A 21,726-nucleotide genomic window follows, 5' to 3' on the forward strand; every position below is an offset into this window, starting at 1 on the left:
CACTTTCACTCCCTTGTCAAACCCCTGCCTGAAATTTCAATTAAAACTACTCAGATGTTAAAGTCGACCCGTGTTTATCTACTCTATATTTTCTGTTATTGTGTTACTTCCCTTCCCCTTGACGAGCCGGGCGTAACACCGTGGCCGAGTACAGTACGCGCACATAGCATATCTTGCAACTGTGGTCTTTTTATCGACAACGTGAACGTTGTCGACATAACTCACCGGGAACGCAAAATGTTTCCAAACTGGTGACGAGAGAAGCGGGAGCGGCTTGAAGCACCATTGCTGTGTCTGTCCGCGCTTGCCATCATGACTGCAGGAGAAGTCAGCTAACAAGTGCCGTTAGCTAGTAGCTGAATGGGTGCGTCTCATTTGCTTTCCTGGGAGGTGGCGGTGGCGGCGGTGGCGGCGGGCGCGGGGGGGGGGGGCATCGAATCGTGTGTCCTCTCTCTATTTCGATGCTCGAAATCGTGACGTAATTTCGATCGATTTCGATAAAAAATCGAAATCGTGACACCCTTAATTTACACCAAATAATGTGGAACTGTTTTTTTTTTTTTTTCCCCCCAGTGTGGGGAATCACTGCATAACTCCCAAAGGATGTTATTACCATCTTAATTATAGACAATTATAGCACAAGATAGTGATTGTGGAATCACTAAGAACTTGTAGAACCTTACACTTTCAGCGTGCACCAAATTAACTAATACTTATCATATTATTCATTCTTAACTAAAATAATTAAGTAATATTAAAAAGCAATACCATTACTTAAGTAAATGTAGTAACTGTCACTCATTACTAACCACCTCTGAGCCGAGTACCAAAAGGGCTTTTCCACTTTTTGGCCGTGTTTTTCTTTTGTTGTAAGTTGTAATATCCCTGTAATGTCGGGAAAGGCCACAATTTCTATGGTGAAATACTGAAATGGATGATCATTATCATGACTTAAGATAGTTTTGAAATTGACGGATTTGATGTGGTGACCATTGCAGCTACTGGCAATTGTCTGCTATTGCCTTTTTATAAGAAACAGTTACAGTTGAATATTTTGCTAACTTATTGTAATGCTTTAATAGTACCTTTTAATCACACTGTTAATTTGGTTACAACAATTTACATTGCTTGTTACTTGAAGTAGCAGCATTATTGAGTTAGTAGCGCATAACTGTCATCACTGCTTCTGACTGCATAATCATTATCTCATTGAATTTGTCACATTTATATCGTTTAATCATTGTCCTTTTACCACATGATGGCAGAGTATTTATTGTATAAACAGCCTAACCCACCGCTCACACTTGTGCAGATTTTTTATGATGCGACCATAACAGCGGGTTACAGGCCGCCCACACACTAAAACCAAAGGAAGAACTGAACTCATTTATTCCAACAATGAACCAAGTATTATTTTTATGCTGTTACTGTCATCGCTGTTGCAATTTTTACGTCTTCAGCACAGAAACGGTGGGATTAAAATCACATTAGAAAGGTCCCCGCTCTTATGTTACACCTGAGAGTGTTTCAGATTTAGTGACGGCAAAACGGTCTCTTGGATAGACAGAAAGTATGTTCCTGGAGGTCAGCAGCAGTGTGGCCGACTGCAAGTCCAGCAGGGTGATTTGCAAAGGCATTAGTGTGCATTACGCCCTGAACTGGTTACTTAGCATGTATAATATACAATATATCTTTGTTCTATAGTGATGCTTCATTTCATTACATCTAGATAATTTGGAATGGTATTATTTTTGTATTATAGATTGTATTATATGCAGAAAGCCAGAAGTGAAGTCATTAGATCACTGTCAAGGAACCTCTAAGGACATATTGGAGTTAAAACTGATTTAACAGCTGTCGAGCTGGCTTTTCTATATAATGGAGGTGTACATCAGAGGGATAGATGCACCGCATATTGATCGATGCAGCTTAACACATCAAATTATATTTGTGTGTTTCTCTGCCAACACTATGGGCTACCTCTCAAGCCCATTGACACTTTTAAGCCCACGTAAGAGGTGAAACTGCATTTCTGTTAATGTGTTCAAGGCTTTTGAGATTGCGGTGAATTCTCACAGGCTGGACAAAGCTTAACGTTGTTACACAGCAATAGAGCCAGACATGAAATGAGACAGAAAGGAGCAAAATGTACTGAATCATGAACTATTTAGATCGATTTAAAGCAAACTGATTTCCCTCATGCTGAAGATGCTTAACAATTTTAGAATCGGGGGAAAAAAAATAAAGGTTATTGGACTCCCTTTACAAGTATAATTTATTATGGCATTAGTCTATGCTGAGCGCAATGTATCTATTAATCATGATAATTAATCAGATTTTATTGGTTGCATTGTAGATATGTTGTTCAAATAGCAACCTGGTTGGTACTTCTATGATTGTTCCTCACATCACACTGTACTTGGAGTAAATAGCGGTTTCCTCCAGTACTTTATTAGCCGCACTCACTTTCACAGTCGGTAAACAACAAATGGGAAACGCTGAAATTGTGGGACTGTTGGAATTGGCCTTCCGATAAGTAGCTATAGAATTTTCAAGACGTAAGCTGCGACAGGCTCCAACTCACGTGCGACCCTAATTGAATTGGACTGAAATGATGAAAATTACAATATTTAGTTATTGAGAGGCACCTACAGTTGTTGTCCTTTGAAATCCATAGCATATTAAACATGCCAGTTGTTTGGCTAACTTCTACATCTCCTTCCATAAGACTGAAATATGCTGGTTCACAGCGTATAGTGGACTAATGTCATGCTACGGTTTTCTATTTACTGTGCATGACTTGCCATGAGATCTGGCAATGTGCAAATTAGTTTGGAATTTCAATGTTGTTAGGCAAAAATACAGAATGTTGTGGCTCAGGCAATATGACCTGGTCCTTTGGTTGTTGTGTGTGTTTTAGCAATTTATTTGGTGCTGTGATGTAACGATAACAACCCACTTCATTGATTTAAGGAAAATAACGAATCAGAGTGGCTTGTCAGCAAATCAAATAACGCCAAGGAAAGCACTGGCCTCTTCGTTGTTTGACTATGAAATAATTATCCTGTGAAGATTCCAGATAAGAACAAGCCAGGAGTACTTCATTATTGCATTATTCTCGGGGGTGATTGCCCGTTTTACTTGAGTGGCTGTTAACAAAAGAGCTGTTCAATCAGTTTATCCAAGCTTTCATTTGCTGTTGTGTAATCTTTCACTAATGCGCGTTTGTGGCCAGCACGCTGTTCAAATTATCGCATCGATGTACCCGCATCCTTGTAATTTTTAGGTTATGACGCCAGAGACGGCTGATGTCTTGATTAAATGGACATGAAATGAGGCTGATGTCATGCTATTTTTGTTTTACCAACTCTGCCCTCTGTTCCTCACCCTCGGTTTGTCCTCTGCATCAGCGTCCCTCAATCCCTCATTTCTTATGTGGCGTGAAGAAGAGACAGTAGAGATCAACTACATTATTCACAGTTGATCTGAGGTTGGCTGGGTCACTCTTGCCACAGCTGCTTTTAGGAACGCCTTTACTGCGTTAGCGGCTTTGTGAAAGTGATGACGCCTTACTAATAGAGTCAATGTGACAGAGTGCCTTCAGTATAAGGTGGGGGCACATTATTTAAATGTCTTTATATTGTATTGCAGAATCTCGTTTGAGGGTTGGCACTGGGTCATGAAACCTTGTAGCCATTGTGGCTAAACAGTATAAAAATATCGGAGCCACACTTGCGTGTAGTTAGCCACAACACCACGTGTACGTTTGGCCACTGTCTTGTGACATTACAGATATTGTAACCCAAATAACTCAAAACACGCATCAGGGAGGATGTATGTTTTGTCGTCTTTGCATCGGTAATTTGAACTCCACATACTTTGAATTTGGAAAGTCTTCTTTTGTGTTGCCGGATAGTCTTTGAAAGCAAAAGCTGTAACAAACGGCATCACTGCAAGCAGTCTGTTGCTCCAAGTTTGCCATGTTGGTCATTGTTTTTCTTTTTTGTTTGTTTTATTGTTGTCGCATTTGTCTACTCTTCGTCATTAACATTGGATGTTGCTTGCATGGGGCACGTACCTACATACACACGTACAGTACATACAGAGAGAAAATGACAGCAAGCCTCACCATAAGACTCGTGATGTTTATGAGTCTCAAAAGAGGAGTCCATGTCAAGTCTCGAGTCATTAGTAGGGATGTAACGATAATGGTAATATTGTGATATTAAAACTACCACAATATTGTCGTCGTCATGTCATGATATTAAAAGCAACACATCTGTTAAAAAAAAAAAAAAAAAAAAGAGGTCCATTTCCATTTGTGCAGTTCTAGCATCCTCTGATGGTTATTTTTTTTTGTACAGTTTAATTTTCATTTGGGATGTTTTGGCCCTTCTATGTTTAAAATCTATGCTAATCGTCAGATGATCGTCGTATTATGCTTGTGAATTGAGTCAATATGTGGAGGAACTCAATGTGTTGTGCGTGCATTAGCAAGTAAGTGCCTCAATGTTAAGTGTTATTAGAGATAGTAGGTGGTTTATATGCATTGCTGTAATGTACAAAAGCACAATATTGTGCTTTTTATGTATTAATTCTTTTTTTTTTTTTCCAATATTGTGACCTTTTTTTAATATCGCCAACCTCCCCACAGTGTCGTGATAATATTGTATTGTGATGTTTGGATATCGTTACATCCCTAGTGGACGAGTAGTCGAGTTGCAAGTTTCAAACAATAACGACTTAAGTCTCTCACGAGTCCGACTCAGAGTTGCGAGTCACCATCTCTGTTTATTGTATACTGTATACTTGGGTAATACCGCCGCAGATGTTTCAGCAGTAAGCTGTAGTTTTTGCTTGCTTTTGCAATCTTTCTCATCATCTAAGGATGACCATGCTGGACCTAGAGGCATTTGTTGTATTGATCTCTACCAGAAACTGGCAGAGATCTGGACGGGTGCTGAGTTGGCGCATATTGAAATCTATTTCAGATGATTGCGTGGTCTTTCCCTTCTGACAGAATTTCACAGCACAGCTTCATGCCAGGTAAAGGTCATAGGGAAAGAGAGCAGCAAGCAATGCGAGTGTGGCGTGTTTAAATTTCCATCTGCAGGCTTCCAGCCCTGCTGCTTTAAAGCTTGTGAAAGAAAACAAATCAATCCATCCATCCATGTTCTATACCGCTTATCCCCTTTCGGGCCGTGGGTAACTGGAGCCAATCCCAGTCGGCAGGGAGAATATTTACTGTAGCAGTTCAGACACGAAGCAAGTGTCCCATCTGGTCTATCAGATGCTGCTGTGCTTATTGCTTTTCCTCAGCGTCTCTGCAGGCCATTGGACTGCCCATGACTTGTAAAACCAGCGACTTGTTTTGCTCGACAGCAGCCAACCAGCAACTAGCCATCAAACATGGACCTGCTATTCCATCTGTTTGAGATCAAATATGTATGTTGAAGTGTTATTTTCTTTCTCTATCTTCCAGTACCGCATTGGGCAGCTTTACATGATCAGCAAACACAGCCATGAACAGAGCGACCGAGGGGAAGGCGTGGAAGTTGTCCAGAACGAACCTTTTGAGGACCCCATGCACGGGCAGGGGCAGTTCACAGAAAAACGGGTCTACCTCAACAGGTCAGTCGCTTAACATCCCTTATAACTCAGTAACTGTTGCGTTACAGTTGTGTAGAACAATAGTTCTCAACCTTTTTTCTTCAGTGATGTACATCCCTTGCTATAACGCTGTTCACTTTTCACGGTCTTGCGCTTTCACAGATTTTTTTTGTGTCAAAATCACCCATTTTCATCCAAGGAACTTGCTGTCAACTGAAAAAAAAAAAGCTGAGCCGTGATTGGTTGTTACCCTGAGCAACTATGATGTCATTTTCAGTTGACAGCAAGTGGTAAAATGGCCACCGTCTCAAATGGATAAAAATATGGGTGGCTTTTGCGGCTTAATTCATATTCCACAAATTCCATATTAATCATAATACTGTATTTAGACTTTTTTTTAATTTTTTTTTATAAGGATACCCATTCCTCTAAAAAGTGTTCTAGCGGCTAAATGAGTTTTTGCATAATCCTACAAAAAGACCAATAATTAAGAAGATGGCTATTAAACACACATTTTAGTGAAACATTCTGTGATACAGTTGAATCCCTGAAGTCTAAACCAGTAAAGATGGAAAAGGAGAGAACAATGGCAGGAGGAGAGAAGAGAGGTGGACAAAAGAAGTTGCAGGCGACTCGCTGGAGCCCAATCACCTGTGTCAGCATCCACCATGCAGGGGTAGCATTAATGCTGACTCGACAGAGTGGTGCCCTGCAGCAGCAAAGTATAAGCTCAAGAAGTTGTTTCAATTCATGTACTGACAGTCAATATAATCCAAGTGGAAATTACTTCCAGTAGCAAAATATGTTCATCATTTGTTCCAAATCACCCTTTTTAATTTTTCTGTTCACTTCAAATCACTTCTTTAGCACTCAATGCTAGTTACCAGTAATCTTCTCAAAGAGCAGATTGAATGTTTGAGTTTGTGATTGCATTAAATGATGCCTTTTTAGTTTTTTGGAACACTTGTTTCCGTTCATGTTTTTCAAATGTTGTTTTTACCAGCCATGTTTAAAAAAAAAGAATTCGCCAGCCGCTCACTCAGCTTGAAGGCTTGGCCACACAGTTGCTGGCAGACATATTTAACAGAGTAAAGCAAGGGATGGGAGAAATCAACAGATGAAGGTGTAGGCGGCATGTCTGCCACTAGCACAGAGATGAAGAGAGAAATACTCGTGCATACGCTACATTTTATGTATCCTTATGTATCTTTATCCTACTTTTGATTACAGTCGGTGTCCTTGTCAAATCAGAGGAAGGTCAGATGGAAACATGCCACATTTGATACATTATCCATTATGTGGTCTTATATTGTGTGACTATTTCTGTGTATGTCTTCGAGCCGTTTTGGAATCCACACTTCTCTTTGGTTCCACTAATCTGTGCTGTGAGCAAGTAGAACAAGATGACTGCTTATATTACTGAAGCCATTTGAGCCTTAAGTCTGCTTCGGCAGCTCCTCACCGCTTTCTGTCTCTGCAGTAAACTTCCCAGCTGGGCTCGAGCAGTGGTTCCTAAAATTTTCTATGTGACCGAGAAGGCGTGGAACTACTACCCTTACACCATCACAGGTGAGCATGTCGCACAAATCAGCATCTGCTTTGGCTTTTACTGTCTTGAAGGTGACTTCCACGTGCACACTGAACATTTACACAACATTAGGTTTCATCTTACAGGAAGGGACAGTAATCAGCCGAATGTGCTCAAGTGGTGCTTACTTTGTGCGAGAGACATTTTACACTAGAGGCTGGTTGCCAGTCAACTGCAGGGCACACAAACAGCTATTCTTACTCGCATTTAGTGTTGTTCCGATACCGTTTTTTGGCTCCCGATACCCAGCTTTGCAGTATCGGCCGATACTGATACCACGATACTTAAGTTTTTTTTTTCCTCAACATGAAAAAGCTGTCCTGCCATTGGTTGAGAGCATTCAAGGGCCAATAGGATATCTCAGATCGGCATGCAGTGAACATGTCACATATCAGTGAATTTTGTGCACGAGCAAGACATAAGATGCTGCATCCAAAATCCTATATTAGCGTTGGAATTAATGGTATCGGCATGTTACTTGTGAGTAGTCACCGATACCGATACCACTGTTTTTATGCAGTATCGGCACCTCTGCCGATACCAGTATCGGTATCGGAACAACACTACTCGCATTCACACATTATTAAGAGTCATTCATTTATTGAGACACTCGGCTTATATGGTGCATCCCCAGTGCTACTATGAAGCTACACATTGCCAAGTATGTGCACACAGGGATATTTGATGCCCCTTAATGGGGGAAAAAAAAAGAAAACGTCTGTAGAAACGGTGCGCGCTGTATGCCATGCTGACATTTAACGACTAGATTGATGGTGACTCAGTGATCACATTGTAAGTCACACTTGTGCTGCCTGTGTTCCTCACTTTTCCTCATAGTGAAAACATGAACATGTAATCATGAAATTGTATTCCGCATACTGTTTATTCGTTCATACTATTAATTAAATGTGTTAAAGGGATACTTGACCCATTGAGCTATTTTTAGAAGTAAAAAATTAATATTTTATCCAGAATTAATTTGATAACTTCATTGTCATTCATGTACAATTAATACTTTTAAACACTATTTTTTTTTTCTCACTTGCTGTCGACTGAAGATGACATCACCTGTGCTGAGGTAACGACCAATCATGGTTCACCTGTTTTCTGGGTTTGGTCAGCAAACTGAGCCATAATTGGTCTTTGTCTACTTCATCTTCAGATTGACAGCAAGTGGGAAAAAATAGTTTTTTAAAGGTATTAATTGTACAATGAAAAATAATGAAGTTATCAAATTAATTCTGGACAAAATGTTAACTTTTTACTTCTGAAAATGGCTCAATGAGTCAAGTATCCCTTTAATATTTGAATGTATTTGGGAAGATGTGCGTGTTTAATTTTCTTTTGTTGTTGTTGTGCTTTTCTGGACATGACCTGATGTGTGTCCTCCACCTTATAGAATACACGGTAAGTATATTTCTTACCATTTTTGCATGTATCAAATTGCATCTGTCTTGTGCATGAAGGTAAAATAGAGAGAGAGAGATTTAGGCGATTTGTTATTATTATTGTTATTTTTGTCAGGTCGTCCTTAGAAGCATTTGAAGCTAAACACATCAGCTGCATTCAATTCATTTTTTTTTCTTTTTTTTAATGCACTTGCAAATAACTAATATACTGCCATCCCTTGAGCAGACTGACTCACCATTTTCTAGCATTTACTGTAACATTATTTTTGAAGTGATTCCATGCAGGGGGAAAAAATTGAATTTCGTCCTCAAAAATATCGTGATTCATGGTTGCAAAAATGACAAAGGGGTCATTGTCCCCCGTGATTAGAAGTATTGGAAGATTCACAGTATAATAATGGCCTTCACTTTGCTTCTGAATGTCTATTATGTAGATGACAAATGTCAACAGCATGAGTCATGCACGTTTATGGGATGGAAAAGAAAATGTTGACAAGTTAGTGACAGAATGCCTGATATTTGTTTTAGTGTGGGAAGAATTTGCCATGCATGTGTCAGTGTTGACACATCAAGGCTGAATTTGCTTTGTCAAGTGACTCTGTCCCTAAATGCGTTCAAGCTGAAGTTTACAGCTTCTTTGGCAGAATCTTCTCACCAGCACAATAAAGTTTTAAAGCAGCATTTGGCTTACGAGACACTTTTAAGTTGCAGTTCATAAACTAGACTTCAACTGAGAAACATGTTTAATAATGTATGTGTTGCTCTTTTTTTTTTTATTACAGTGCTCATTCCTTCCCAAGTTCTCCATTCACATAGAGACGAAATACGAGGACAACAAAGGCATCAATGATAACGTAAGTGCACCCTGAATTGAAAGTAGATAACACGATTGTAGATTGTAGAAGACTTGGCCACAGCATGAGCTATTTGTATTATTGAAGATCACTGCATGAGTTTTGAGTCTGCCAAAGACTTGTTGGCCTGCTCGCCCTTCTTTTTCCTGGTCCATGGTGCAAGGGAAGGGCAATAAGTATTTGTGGTCACTGGTCAGGAAGTGAGTGGCTATTAAAGTGAACTGGGTCCATTTGGAAAGGGTGCAGCACATCAAGAATTCCACATGCACTGGCCACAGGCAAATACAAGTACACAAACTTGTCTACTGTTGTGTAAATTAATGTTAATTCTGCAATCAGTATATTTCTGTTTTATAGCAGCAAAGTGGACAGTAGCAGCACACATGGATAAGAATATGAAAAAAGATTATCACCCATTTTCAATAACATCTTTTTTCATTCATTCAGTTAATTTCCTTCAATTTGTCACTTAGCATGGAGCAGAGAAGCATTCACATTTGGACTTATTGTTTGATAGATTTGATGGATGCATTTATTTATGGCTGCTTATAAACCCCATGTCATCCGATGACCCATGATTTTGGCCACCAATGCTAAAATCACTTGCATCTTCACTTGATCAGATCATGCAATTGTGGCCCTTGAAATGAAATGATTTCCGCAATAAATATATCTTCGGCATTTAATTGAGTTTTGTGTTTTCTGGCACAACTAAACAATCAATTTGGACTAAGTCTCAACTCAATTTTATAGATAAAGCAGTGTAAAACAAACATTTGCTGCATGCAAAGTGCTGTATGATCCATGGTACAAATCTCTCATCTTTCCTCTCCACTCCTTCATGTGTCTTTGCCTTGACATTTCTTAAGCACCACATCTTGCCCTCTCTTTATCCCTGTGTGCGCAAGCATGCTAACATATCACCCGTCTTATGCCACAAGTGCTCAAACACACTGTCAATCACACCCTTGAAGGCTAAGATAAAAAAATATTCCATGGAGAAAATGTTCACATTCAACATGGTGACAAAGTGCTGACATAACAGGAAGACATGCAGCTGCTCTTAATGATATCAACAGCACAAATAGAAGCACTCTTCAACTCAGAAAGTTGAGGAAAAACAACAACTTGGACTACTAATGGACTGAATGTTTTAGAACAGTAGTGTCAAATGTTTTGGCGACCAGGACTCCTTACAGGGGAGTTAATTTTCCAAGGACCCCTTATAATGAACCACTGTACATACCAGTGCACCCATAAATGCAAAAAAACAAATAAATAAAATAAATAAATAATAATAATAACAACAATAAAATAAATACATTTTAAAAAATTACCTGCTGCAATATTTTCTAAAATAAAGAACGTAAAAAATAAATACATAAATAAAATACAAATAAAAATGTGATTATTTATTGTGATTTATTTTGTGGACCACAATCTCCAGTTCATGGACCCTCGGTGCTCAGCTACCCCAGTTTGAGAACCTGTTCATATTCAAGAACTGCTGATGTGGCTCTTAGGCAAAGCAGAGCACCCTCAACTAGGACACCACATTGTGCAAACCTGTTCTTCACTCCGACATCTATGGTGCATGCACTTAGATGCCACTGCATGAGTGTCTCTTGTGTGTTTGTGTATAATAATGTGACATTCTACTATAATCTTCCCCTGGAGGGATACCGAAGGATTAATGCTGTGCCTCAAAAGATTAAGATGATGAACAGCATAATGCTGACAAAATTCCTAAGCAGTAGTGATGACAACAAATATCCTGTTTTTACTCCAATGTTTATTTCATATAGTGGAACCGTAAAGGTTGTTCTACGTTTTGTTCTGGGTCATTTTCCGGGGTACACAGGAAGACCCTTGTGTGGACGTTAGACTTTTGAGATATATTGACATATTGTGTGGCATCGTGCAGGGGAGAGGTTTGGCCTCACGGCCTAGAAAATCGCATGAATGACTATTTATTGTAGGACTCTTGCATTTGTCTTTACACTGAATCTTTTAGTGGTTTTATTGTTGCAGTCCATCAGTGTATAACACAGTAAGGCATTGTGAAGAAATAGACATGGATATGGTGCCCCCTATTGGGTTTGTCAGGTGCTACAAAATAATCATACATTCCAGCCTTGATCCTTTCTCGAGACAATTTTGAGTTGTTGTGTCATCATATTCCCTCATCTCAAACTGAAGTATTTGTTTGAACAGATCTTTGACTCGGAGTTGAAGGACCAGGAGAGGGAGGTGTGTTTTGTCGACATTGCTTACGATGACATCCCTGACCGCTACTATAAGGAGTCAGAGGTGAGGTCTGTCGTGTCTTGTGTCTGTTGAGTGTCATCAGAATCTTCTGGCTGGAATTGACACAAAGGAAGTGATTTTTAAAAAAAAAAAAAAAACTGTGAGAAAATGTGTTAGTGACATGAAAAGAATTCACCATTTTCATTGTTTACGTTTTGAAAATGTTTAATCTCTTCAATCTTAGTGGCCATTTTTGATCATTAAGTATTCTAATCAACTATACATTTAAAAACTTAAAATATGACTCTTGAGATAATTTCGATCTGCCTTTATAGAAACAATAACATTTTCTATGTGAATCTAATCTATTAATCAATCTCTGTGAGGGAGTTTTCTATCTGCTAGCAAGTTTTGAATCAAGCGTCACTCTTCCTCCACTTCATGTCTAAAGGACTAAAGCCACAGTCTTCACTAAGGGTTTAGCGTGAATGAGTCGTGCAATGTACGAACTCGCACATTGAGCAAGTCGATCTTAGCCACAGCTTACTTTGTTAGCATGAATATTCATGTTAGTGTTGCAAAACACTAAATATTACAGACAGTATGTCTATTCTTGTTTTGTCTTGAGAGCTGTCTAATTAAAATAAAATTTAGAGTCATAAGATGGGGCCAGAGAGAGGGATTATTTTTCAAAAGATCATTTCATAATGTTCTACTCTCATGTTGTACAGTTTCCACCAGGGACAGTTGAGTACCAATACAAGATATCTGTGCCGATACCAGCCTTATTGTAAGATATCTGTACTTGTGATAGTGGCCATTTTACTTAAGGAACTAGAAATTATAGAACAATAGAAAATTGTCATTAAATTCATGCATTTTTAAGAAAAAAATGCTATACTATTTTGGGATATATATGTCTCTTTTTTTTAAATTAATGAAATGATCTGCAATTGTTTTTTTTTTTTTTTTTTTTTTTTTTGGGGGGGGGGGTGGTAATATGTACTCTACTGGTATGGCTATTTGGTATCCATATTGTTGAAAAGTGGTATTGAACATCCGTAGTTTTAACATATATGACAGTTTGTTGTTTTGAAAACGGACAATTTTCCTTTAAAGACAACATCTTACAATGATTTACCATTGGTATTTCTAGCTGTAAGATACAAATTCTAAACATAAATGTACTCTAAGTACAAAGTTGGCCTAATTTTGGTCTTAACTCTCCTGACATAAACCCGCACATATGACAAACTGTTTTGTGTAAATGTGCTCTAATTTTATATATATATATATATATATATATATATATAGCATCTTATTTTTTAATGTGATAAAAAGCGAGTGAAAAATATAGTAATTAACTTGAAAATTTAAATAAGTCAGCATTAAAGTCTTCCTTACAGTGACTTACAATTTAAAAAAAAATATTAAAATGCTTTGTAATCATATATCAGACTTTAAGCACTCCCTCGCCCTCTGTTGTATTGAACATAGCACACGTGTGTATTTGCGTGTGTTTGTCATGCACCAATGCAGGACTTGCGATACTTCAAGTCTGAGAAAACGTCGCGGGGGATGCTTCAGGAGGGATGGAGGGACACGCAGCATCCCATCATGTGCTCGTACAAACTGGTCACAGTCAAGTTTGAGGTGTGGGGTCTGCAGACGCGTGTGGAGCAGTTTGTGCACAAGGTCAGAAAGGAATATTTTGTCAAATTTGGTTTTGTAGTAATTGTGCTAACATGGAAGTAGGTATTAAAAACACAGCTTTTTGGTGGCAAAAATGAATAATGCAAATATGCTAACCTGATTGTATAAGAATCAAATCCGCTTACCATCCAAAGTGACAACAAAACCACATAAATACACTGTAGTTGTTTTATTAAAGCTGATTGTGCATATACTTTACATATGCTGCAAATGCTGCAAGATTTTCAGCTCTGAAATATGTAAACTTGAAGAATAACGAGTGAATTTTGCACAACATTACTCAACCACTGTTTGTGTGTTTGACTGTTTGTGTGTTGCAGGTGATTCGGGATGTGTTGCTGCTTGGACACAGGCAGGCCTTTGCTTGGGTGGATGAGTGGATTGGTGGGTACATCAGGCTACACAATGTCTTTTAGTCTTTTCTATGATTATGATTGCGCTTCTAGATTTCATGCACACAACATAGACAGAAGTATTGGTAAAGAGAAATACTCATGATATAATATTGTGAACCAGCTAATGTGTCCCACTGGACGTTTTCTGGATTTTCTCATGAGTTCCAGTACCCAACTGGATGAATTTACAATTAGTGTATATGCTCATTCCAGTGGGAGAAACTAACTGAATTGACATGAGATTTAATTAGTTATCAAACAGGGGCCTGAGTATGACCCTTTTTTGTCCTCATTAATTCTTCCTCTTCTGAAACATTTTTTAAGACGTCTACTGTGGGAATAGTAAGATCATCTTGGAATTATTCATCCATAAGTCTGGAAGCTATTATGGCCATATAGGGGACAAAAATTATAGTTGTTGTGGGTGTAATAGCTTTTTATGTCCCAATATTTGTTTTTCACCATATAATGTTTGATAATAGGCATCTGTACTGTGAATATTGAATAACTGTTAATGTTGTTGTGCATGTACATTCACCTTACCTGCACCCCCCACATGTTAACTACCAGCCCTGCAACTCCCTAACTGCATTGATCCTTTTGGAATGACTTTGAACACTTAAGTCTGCAGTGCTTGTGCATTCTCCACTCACCTAAAAGCTTCTTTCCCTCACTGTTAATCCTAACATATGGATTTGTTTTGCCTGGAGAATTTTCAAACCCATCCCAGCTTTCATCCTGGACTTGAAATCTTCTGTCCGGCACTTCTTTGGGATGCTTGTCTTTTTACGCACTTGTCCTCTGATTAAAGCTTTCTGCGCATCCTGAAATGCATTTTTGCCACTTTCATCCACCCCTACCCGAACCGGAGTGCCTTTTGAGAGGAGTTACCAGTTTTTTCTTCCAGATATGACTTTGGATGACGTGCGGAATTACGAGAGAAAAATGCATGAGAAAACCAACATTAAGGTTTGCCATGAACAGGCAGAACATTCCACAACAAATCCATCTTCACTGGATGCCATAGAGATCCATGACAAAGCAAGTGTATGTGACATTTTCATTCTTTTTTTTTTCTCTCCATCTCTCCTATTTTTCCTCATTTTGAAACTTTTATATGTGATGACCTTTATGGGTGCCACAATTGCTTTTATTCTTACAAAGGAAAGATTTGTTTTCCGCTTGGGAACATCCAACTAGAAGTAGGCTGCACAAAATCCAATTACAAAAAGAAACAAAATTTGTTCTGTGTCGCTTCTTATCATTTCGTTTTAACCAACCACCTTATTGTTATCACTTAATCTCTCCTCAACCCAGACATGACAATGGATGAGGTGAGAGAATTTGAGCGGACAATCCAGGAGGCCACCAACCAGAAGATCGGGATGTTCCCCCCGTCCATCTCCATCAGTGAGACCCCACTGTCCTCCTGTTCCCTCACGGGGCCCGCCAGCGCCCCCTCCACTCCGCTGTGCACCGATGCGCCCGATTCCCTCTCAGTCTCCAAGGACCGGCCCCGCAAAAAGTCAGCTCCAGAAACCCTGACCCTTCCTGAGCCGTCTTCAAGCGGTGTGCAGCAGGGATCCGCTACCGGCCCACTTCCTTCTTTGACTCATCTTCAGTCTTCAACATCGCCTTCCTCCAGCTCCGATCTTGCTGAGATGGGAGAACAGTAGATGGACCTCTCTGAATGTCTTCCCCGCACTTTTGTGGTCTGCCCAGAATCCCTTTGAGTTTCGTCTAACCTCCAAAGATAGGTGGCCAAATATTCACACTCCTTCGGCATTCCTAATGAGAGTTCGTCAGGCTCCAGCTATAGATAAATAAACCCATGTGACTTTAGGGTACATTTGCACGACAATGATCTATTAGTTTTCTTTGTGTGTTTTCAACATTCACAGCGCTATTTTTGGCATGCTAGGCCAGTTCCATGCACTGCTTCTCATCTTAAAGCGCATCGCACACTTGACTGGAGCAGTGTTATCAAGCTCATTATCTTGAGCCATACATTCATATACACGCACAATCATTACAATCTGCTTATTGTTATTTAGAATGTAACATATTATTAGATGAGCGTTTTTCAGCGTTGATAATGTGATGTGAACAATGCTGCGACGGTTTGAGACACAATTTTGCATTTTTCCTAGTAAAAAATTTTGTTTTAAGAACACCCATTTCGTTGAGTGGAGGTTCTTTTCATTTGACATTCCCTTTATTTTCCTTAGTTGGTATTATTAGAATAAATAGATGCCTTATACTAGCGCCACATAGACACTGATTTCCTTTTGTATATAGTCACAACTCAAAGTGCAGTAGCACAGATGTTCACATTTGACTTCACATCAGAAAGGCTGCACAGTTATGTCATGCTATGTTCTCTACAGAATCATCATTTCATTTAATTCAATACATAAAGGATCACAAGATCAGTGTTCATACCTCAGGTCTCCCCCTCTACTTACAGATGTCACTGTTAACATTACTCTCCTTACCTGTTGCAAAACAGCCACGTTTTATATTACAACATAGCCTATATCTTTGAGTACTGAACCCTCGGAATGTTTACAATCATAAAATATTTGCCTATGCGTAGTAAAGCCATTAAGTACAGTGGCAATCTTGGCATGACAGCATAACCATAACCGAACTTGTGGTCAGTATGTTTGCTTGGATGGCTTGTGTGGCATACAGTGCTGTACAAAACTATTGCTTTAGCAACTTTATATTGATCATACAGAACTATTGTGTCATGCAATAGACCTCTATAACGGCTGAATATGTTAAAGGCACGGTCTTCATTTTTCACTGAGGAAAATGCACTAAATAAATACAGGATGTATACCCATGAACTCCTTCTCAATCTACACCTCTGGGCTTCTGTTAATGTGTGGTGGTGATTTTTCCTAATGCCTGTATTTTGCCGTTTTGTGTTTGTGTTGTCAACAGCTGTGGACTGACAGTTGTTTACCTCTCCAGCCAATCGCAGAGCGGAGGGTGGCGGGGGGCGTCACAGACGTGGCTGGGCGAATTTGTTGGCTGCATGATGTCACTCCCGCGGCAACTCTATAGCACGCACGGTTATTTTTTTCACTCACTCACTCACTCACTCACTCACTCACTCGCTCAAAAAAATAAAATAAATAAATAAAAATCCGTGCGTGCACGTCAAGTTACCGCGGGAGTGACGTCATGCAGCCGACAAATTCGCCCGGCCCCGTCTGCAGACAGTGAGTGACACGCCCCCCGCCACACCCCCGCTCTCGATTGGCTGGAGGGGTAAACAACTGTCTGTCCACAGAAACGTCCCGCTGTTGACAAAACAAACACAAAATGGCAAAATACAGGTTGGGGCGGGTGGGGGATTAGGAAAAAAATCACCACCACACATTAACAGAAGCCCAGAGGTGTAGATTGAGAAGGAGTTAATGGGTGTAAATCTTGTATTTATATAGTGCATTTTCCTGAATGAAAACGGAAGACCGTGCCTTTAACAAAAGTTAAAAAAACAAAACAAAAACATCATGGTGTGTCATGTTTTTTTGTCCATCTGTTAGACACCAGGCTACTTCCTGGTTGCCAGGCGACAGGTGCATTCATGTCACAATGGTGACAGTAATCTATATGCACCTTTATTTTGAATCTCACCAACATTTTATGGCTTCCTTCCTTGGTCCATATAGCATCGCTTCATAAAATCTTTGGGAATCGTTTTTATTTGTTTTGTTTAATCCTGCTAACTGTACCAGTTTTTCCTAAATGAAAATGACTGTTGTGAAAGAGGTCGTTAAAACAACAATAAGTGGTGGTTTTTGTACAGTACTGTAAAAGTGATCTGATTTCATCAAAACACTTTGATGTATTGCGGAGGGGGGGCAGCTTTTACTCACTGTAATATATCCAAGTGCACAGTGGAGGGGAGGGCCCATCAAACCTCTATGGGCGGGGCATGTGCATCAAGCTTACTTGAGTGTGTGCTTTGTTTGCAGAATGGACACTTTTGCCTAATAACTACATTGGTGTTGTCCGACGAATGATTCTCTATTACCATGAAGTGGTCAATATATTGTCTCTACCCGATGAAAACTATGTACAGTATCCATTTGTACAGATAAAAAACAAACAAACAAAAAACTTTCTGAATAAACATAAACTTAAAATGTAAAGATACCTACTTTTCAATGAATAGAGACAATATGAAAAATCAAACGGTATTATTTCATGGGAATTATTCAATAGTTCTGATGAAGTGCTTCTATATGCTGCATGGAACGTTCCTAACTTCTGTATATTACAAGAAGGATATTTGTATATGCAGTTATCAGACTGATTGCCTCACTGCATTTGATGAAATTCTATGAAAAAGTGAATGCCTCAATGCTAACATTTTATATTGAAGACTTTTTGAGTGCGATGTAAGCATGCCAGAGAATCTAGGCCTACAAACTACTTCAACTCAGTGCCTCTGCATGCCACAATTGCATTGCCACTAATACATGTAATCCAATATCAGCAGTTAAACTTTACAACATTTTCACAGCTTTTGTTGACCTGTTTTCTACCACAGTTGTTGAGATTGGAAATGACAATTTGGTAGGAAATCATTAAAAAAAATAAAAATAAATACCGTAAGCACCATACAGTGAACTGGACTACTTGTGTGAACGCATCTGCCTCACCCAAAACGGTGAACATGCCAGGACACAAAAGTCTGTTTACTGTTATTTGTGCTCTACTTTGTATATGAAATCCTACTAGATTCCCTTGTAGCTGAGCTTCGACATGCAGTTATGCCCAAAATGATTCTAACCCTAATAACATTAGAAGTGAATTTGCATGTGTTCAAGACCTCCTGTCTGAAAAATGACACAAGAAAGTAGCACATGATGAAGTGTCTGTTTTTTAATTCCTTTTGAAAATAATACATCTCTCACAATTTTTACGTTTTGCGACATTTCTAAAGAGCCAGCTACCTGTCAGCATAATACAGAGCATTCTAATTATACATTTTGAACATTCCGTATACCTGTATTAAATGATAATGAATACTTTTCGTAATGCAATGTCCTACATTGTTTTTCCACCTTCTTGTGTCCACTGGGGGAAAAAAATATCTGACAAAAACAAATCTGATCTGTTTTAGCTAAGTTTGTCCAAAGGTATAAATCATTTTGGGTTTAACTGGGTAATGGCAAAATGAAGCTTCATGAAGTATAAATATAAAGGCTAGTACAAGGGAGTGCCATCTAGAAGAGTTTGAAAAAAAAAAAAAAAAGTATGTATCACAAGTGCTTCATGAAGCTTCATTTATCCATCACTAGTTTAACTGCAAGTGTCAGGGCTAACTTGTTATTCAATGTATGGAACTGAATTGTTTTTGACTCCTTCATCCATTTAGGTATTGCTTCCATTTGTTTTGATTCCCCTGCACATTTAAGTATCGCTTTTGAACTTGACATCCCGCGTGCATTTTGCACATTCCGGTTTTGTTTGAGAATGGAACAATTTGTTCTATTAGTCTCGTTAGTGACATGAGCCTTCTTGTGGTCTTACTTGGCATACAATCTCTTTAATATTCTGTACAGTTTCTGACTTGCTTTTGTTTAAAAAAAAAAAAAAAAAAAGTAATTTGTTTATCATTAACTGTAGCTTTTGTCTTCTAGTCATGTTATATACCTTTTGTATAGAATACACAGACAACTCTGGTGTTTACCATCTCTCTTGTCAGGGATATATTTGATCTATCATGGGCTGTTACAATAAAATTAAAAAAAGTCAATTTCCAGCTATGTAACACGGTGTACTCTGTTTAAAAGAGTACTAATGTAAATACTGTTATCATTAGTTAGTATAGGAAGTTTCTTTCATTGAATCTTCAAAGATGCTTCACTGTTGTAACTAAAAGTCTTCAAATAGACAGAAGGTTCTTCTTACCGTGATATGGTTGGCAGCTTCATGAGACGTGTCTGTATCGAAGAAGGAATTATTGTTTATGATAAATGGTGTTTTATTTTGTTTCAATTGAGTAATGGTAGTGGTGCACATCATACAATAGTAGCTGTTTTCTTTTTTGGTATAATTTGTGAAAGGGTTTCTTTTTAGTGAGGTGTTTGACCTCTTAGTTGTGTTCTGCAGACAGAATAGTGAATGTGCTTTGATTTTTTTCCTCCCCCTATTTTCATGTGGCTGCACTTGAAGGATAAAGTCATTTTGGAGGACCAAGCGTTTTTTTCTCATTTTTTTTCTGCTGCACTTTGCATTCGTGCTGACCTGACAATTGGGACCTGTTCCACATGGTAAAAGCTGTAAATGAATCAACCACTTTGTATCTTCTTGTTCTATGGAAGCCCATTCCCGCCAGTAAAAAAAAAATAAATAAACTGTCATGATTTGTGAAGTTTGCCCCAAAAAGTGTTGATCTGATAGTTGCTGAGTTCTTCCACTTTGACAATTGTATCTGTTATATTTCACTGGGTTCATTATTATAATTATTGTTTTCCTATTCAGAGCAAGACAAATAAAACAAAAAAGTAACTTTCATTCCATTGTTCTGTCTTTTATTTACATTTTGCTGCTTCAATTTAAAGGCAGGGTCTTCCGTTTTCACTCAGGAAAATGCACTATATAAATACAGGATGTATACCCATGAACTCCTTCTCAGTCTACACCTCTGGGCTTCTGTAACCACAGCTGCCAGTTTTTTTTCCCCTGTAAAAACAGATTTTTTATTTAAATGTACTGATTAATAATTACCAGGTCTACAGTATATCGATTTTAAATGAACATACCGGTAATACATTTAGTTTAACCTTTATATTCGCATGTTTTTTTTTTTATTTTACTTATTTTTACTGTAAATATTCACATCTCTAATGTGAATTTGTAAAATGCATGTTTCTTTTGGCATAAACAAAATGTATCAAAGAACCTACTGACAAAAATTATTATAACACTGCTATGATAATGCAAGCTAACATCATTTCACTGATCAAAACATAGGTTTGAGTGGAAAAATGGACCACACCGGCCGGATGTTCCATTTAAAGGTGGGATCATTGTGGAAGTGAATTCTAAGCTAGTCATTAAAACATTGAGGCAAACAATATCAAGAACGGCGACATTTGGCATATATGCATTTATTATTGATAGATTGATGACAAATTGACAAAAGAGATTGCTACTCGGATTGCCAGGCATTTGGTGGGTGTGGCAGCTGCCACGCTGTTGTCACCAGGTCAACTGTTGCCCATTTACAGAGATATATTCACATTTAGATTTAAAACTTACACGTCCCATACCACCTTTAACTCATTCACTGCCTTTGACAAGTATACTTGTCAATTGTATTTTTTAGAGCGGTGCTAAATGGGGGCGAATCTGAGCATGCTCCACTGTAAATATCAAACTTGGAACTTTACTGATGCCCAACCACCGGTAGATGACATCATTGCCCCATTTTATAGGAAATAAACACAGTTTCAGAGTCCATGGGAGAAATGGCTGTATTTTGGCAAACCTACATTTTTCTGCTGTCAATTATAAAAGAACGGGACGGGACAAAAAGTAGGGAGTCTATTCTGTTATTTGGTAGATTCGGTTTATATATAATTATTGAATGGAATATCACGTGAGTATTGGAAATGTAAAAATATTCTATAATGACTGGCAGTGAATGAGTTAATTTTTCTCCCTCAAAAAAAAAAAAAAAAAAAGATCATTTAATGGTAAAAGGTCTTAACCAGAGACATCAGTTCTAATATAATGTCTTTTCATTCAATAATCAATGAGTTAGTTGAAGTAACAATTACACAACTGAACTATAAGCAATAATGATGTACTTTCCCCACACCAAATCAATACACAATATTTGATTCATTTGATTGCCTTACAGATAAACTAGCTAAAATCAG

The 21,726-nt window shown here is 38.5% G+C and overlaps 1 protein-coding gene across 1 annotated transcript in view; it reads left to right on the top strand.

The window, feature by feature from the left end:
- LOC144020064 (cytoplasmic phosphatidylinositol transfer protein 1-like) overlaps positions 1-16,937 on the top strand; it is a 57,646-nt gene extending 40,709 nt beyond the window's left edge. The window contains exons 2-9 of the mRNA XM_077523099.1: positions 5,483-5,631; positions 7,091-7,179; positions 8,598-8,605; positions 9,390-9,461; positions 11,676-11,771; positions 13,248-13,403; positions 13,742-13,805; positions 15,134-16,937. Coding sequence (XP_077379225.1) covers positions 5,483-5,631; positions 7,091-7,179; positions 8,598-8,605; positions 9,390-9,461; positions 11,676-11,771; positions 13,248-13,403; positions 13,742-13,805; positions 15,134-15,492 — 993 coding nt within the window. The 3' untranslated portion in view covers positions 15,493-16,937. The remainder of the gene's footprint in view (positions 1-5,482; positions 5,632-7,090; positions 7,180-8,597; positions 8,606-9,389; positions 9,462-11,675; positions 11,772-13,247; positions 13,404-13,741; positions 13,806-15,133) is intronic.
- Positions 16,938-21,726: the final 4,789 nt, after the last annotated feature.

The sequence above is a fragment of the Festucalex cinctus genome, chromosome 6 (assembly GCF_051991245.1).
Source record: "Festucalex cinctus isolate MCC-2025b chromosome 6, RoL_Fcin_1.0, whole genome shotgun sequence".
NCBI classification, from domain to species: domain Eukaryota; kingdom Metazoa; phylum Chordata; class Actinopteri; order Syngnathiformes; family Syngnathidae; genus Festucalex; species Festucalex cinctus.